Genomic DNA, 3,135 nt, shown 5'->3' with positions numbered 1-3,135 from the left:
AAGACAAAAATGTAATTAATTCAGAAAATCTTTTCAGGACCCCATCTTGATTTTTCGGGACCCCACTTTGGGTCCCGACCCCAACTTTGGGAACCACTGCTCTAAAGCACTGTATCAGTGTTTACTGAAGTATAAATGGATAGAAGAAGAAATGTGAAATACAAATGCAGTTCTCGTTCCCTTTTCTTCTGACTGCATAAAAAGAAACAGAATTTAATCTGATTTTATGCATGTAATGAATGGAGTGCTTTTTATTCTGAGGTCTTTTTTAAATAAGAAATTTGGAGGAAAAAAATCACAATATATCGCCTTGCTTATCGCAGTATATCACTATATCGTGACCCCTTGTGATCATATTATCAAATTCTTATCAATACACAGCCCTGATCAGCTGTATGTATGCATCTTGTAAGTTTCAGTAAAGTTCAACTGGTGTTTTGTGAGATATTTTGCTAACAGTGCTCAGAATACGTGTTGGGATCGTGCTCAGCTACCACCACATTAAATTATAGTTCAATAGGGCGTGTTGAAGATGATGAGCCTGTAATCAGGAGGTCGCCGGTTCAACTCCCTGGACTGACAAAAAAAAATCTTGTGAGGAAATGATCATTTGCCCCATTCTGGGCCCTTGAGCAAAGACCTTAACTCCCACTCCCACCCTCCACCCCCCACTCTAGTCACCTTAAATGGCAGCTCTCTGGAAATCTGCAGAGAGTACAATAAAGGTTATTAATAAAAAAAATACTGAGTTAAAGCATGTGTTGTTCTTAAGGTCAGCTGACCGTTTCACCTTTTGACATTTAAAGTTAACTGGTCAAGTTAGGTTTAACTATTTAATTGCTTAAATACCTCATAACGTTTTAAAAAGCAAAGGTTTGACTTGAATATCAACTAAAACATTAAAATTCTAATTAACGTTTGGGTCATTTACACAATATTCTGAGGGGGAAAAGGAAGACGACAGAAACTTTTAGATGTAGATAGTTTTTAATAAAAGAGCGACTTTTTTCCCCTTTTTTTCTGTCCTTCAGATGTTAACAAGTGAAATGACTTCAATAACGATGGTCCCAACTACAACCCCTGGAGCTCAGTCGGAAAAGATTTCTAATTTGATGATGATGATGATGATGATGATGATGATGATGATGATGATGATGATGATGATGATGATGATGATGCTTACATTTACATTGGAACATTTGGGCCAAAAAGAGCAAAAAATTATGAGTTTCTGAAAGACCCTCGTTTCAGCTCTTTTTGGCCATATAATAAAAAATAATTTCCGAAATTCTTTAAAAACATGAATTAAAAAAAGCAGCTGAAACATTTTTTAAAGAAGAGGTCATAACAGTGTTTCTGCTTCATCCATTAAATCAGCAACATGCGCTTAAAACTCTATCAGAAAGTCAGTTTATCCAGGTTAAAATAAATAAATAAATAAACAAATTAATAAATTAATAAATAAATTAATTAATAAATTAATTTAAAAAAGAAAGAAAGAAAGAAAGTAAGTGTGAAGAACGCAGCAGCACATCCAACAGATCTGCAACAAAATACAAAGTGGAGCAGATGTTTCATTCTGAAGGCGTCAGGAGTGAAAGACGCGCTCAGAAATGCGCTCCAAAGCTTCGTAGTTTGCGCCTTCCCCCCCTCCCTATTTGATCTCATTTAACGCACTGGTGTTCAACCTACCTGCGTCCAGAAAGAGTCCAAATAAAGTCGCCAGAACKAGCAGACGCATTCTCTCCAAAATGACGCCGGGAGGAGAAACATCAGACAGAAATCCTGGGGAAGGCGCTCAGAGGGAGGACGCTGGAACCCAGACCCGAGGAGGAGGAGAAGGAGGAGGAAGGAGCCCACTCATCCTCTTCTCGGCTGCCTGGATGCTTGTTTGGAGAGGAGGAGGAGGAGGAGGAAGCAGCTCCGCAGAGTCCGAGGCGACTGGAGACGTGAGGCTGCCGGAGCTCAGAGATCATAAAGCGCGCACCACGTAGGAGGAGGAGGAGGAGGAAGCAGCTCCGCAGAGTCCGAGGCGACTGGAGACGTGAGGCTGCCGGAGCTCAGAGATCATAAAGCGCGCACCACGTGACGGGAGGCTCCCTCATCCCAACACCAGCTCCAATCTGACTTTTATTCTGAGCAGCTTTTATACAAAAACTCACTTTTTACCTTTTTTTTTTTAAATTCTGATTTATGTGGATCCAAGTGCGGCTGAACCCGTCCTGCGCACATTTGTTGCTGTGATTAAGATGAATGGTTTTCTTTCACCTTTTTGCGTCGCTGTTTTACGTTTAATTAAGCTCCTCCGGAGGCGCAGCCGCATTATTCCGCCTCTAAAATAGAATCATCAGAACATAAATCCTACTTAACCTCTAATTTAGACCTAATGAGGCCCTCGCGCGCGCGCGCTCCGTGATCAATAACCTCTTCAGTGTGCAGAAACGGGCTCATCCAGCCGTGCGTAAAGCTGAATAATTACGCACCGAGGGACTAATATGGCGCCGAATTCCTCTGTGGTGAGCAGRTTTTCTACACTTTGTTTAAAATCAGTTTGTAGAAATTTAAAGAAGGAAAAACAACCCAGCAGCAGCTCAGTTTGAAATAGGAAATATTTTATATTTATTTAGGAAATAGTTACATAAAATACAATAAAGTCTAGTGTAACAGACAAAATTGCACACAGCATCAATAATAATAATAATAATAATAATTTTAAAAATGACCAAAGTAACACTGCTGGTTTCTCTTTACAAAAGGAACGTTTCAGGAAGAAGAAAGGTGACAATCATGCTACAGTCCGACAGTACAAAATGTGGGTATAAATACTGAACACCTAGAAAAATACACAAGTCCTTTGTCAGATTTTTTTTCATACAATAATTACAGTTTCATAGAAAAGAAACAGAGAAACAGTCGGCTCTGTTGATTAGCACCAGCTGGTCAAATTCCTGACTGAAATTTGGTGTCGTGTTCACCTAAAAAGTTCAAACACGTCTCTAAAACAAAGTGATAAAATAGTTTAGCTCTTCGTCATCAAAATATTTGTTTTCTTTTCACCCCTCCCGTAAAGAGTTCAGTAATGGTGCGTTCACACCAAACGCGATTTCAGCGTCAGGAGCAGCATTAGAAACGGTG

General features: G+C 39.7%; 1 protein-coding gene across 1 annotated transcript in view; it reads right to left on the bottom strand.

Moving 5' to 3' along the window:
- The window catches only part of LOC106522876 (ly6/PLAUR domain-containing protein 1), a gene marked incomplete in the record, with an annotated part of 6,721 nt that extends 4,861 nt beyond the window's left edge, over nt 1–1,860 (bottom strand). Inside the window, 1 exon segment of the mRNA XM_014016103.1 lies at nt 1,693–1,860. Within this exon segment, the coding sequence (XP_013871557.1) occupies nt 1,693–1,741 (49 nt within the window).
- Nucleotides 1,861–3,135: the final 1,275 nt, after the last annotated feature.

The sequence above is a fragment of the Austrofundulus limnaeus genome, unplaced genomic scaffold (assembly GCF_001266775.1).
Source record: "Austrofundulus limnaeus strain Quisiro unplaced genomic scaffold, Austrofundulus_limnaeus-1.0 Scaffold138, whole genome shotgun sequence".
Taxonomy (NCBI): domain Eukaryota; kingdom Metazoa; phylum Chordata; class Actinopteri; order Cyprinodontiformes; family Rivulidae; genus Austrofundulus; species Austrofundulus limnaeus.
The sequence above is the reverse complement of the archived record's forward strand: the minus strand, read 5'-3'. Positions and strand labels throughout refer to the sequence as shown.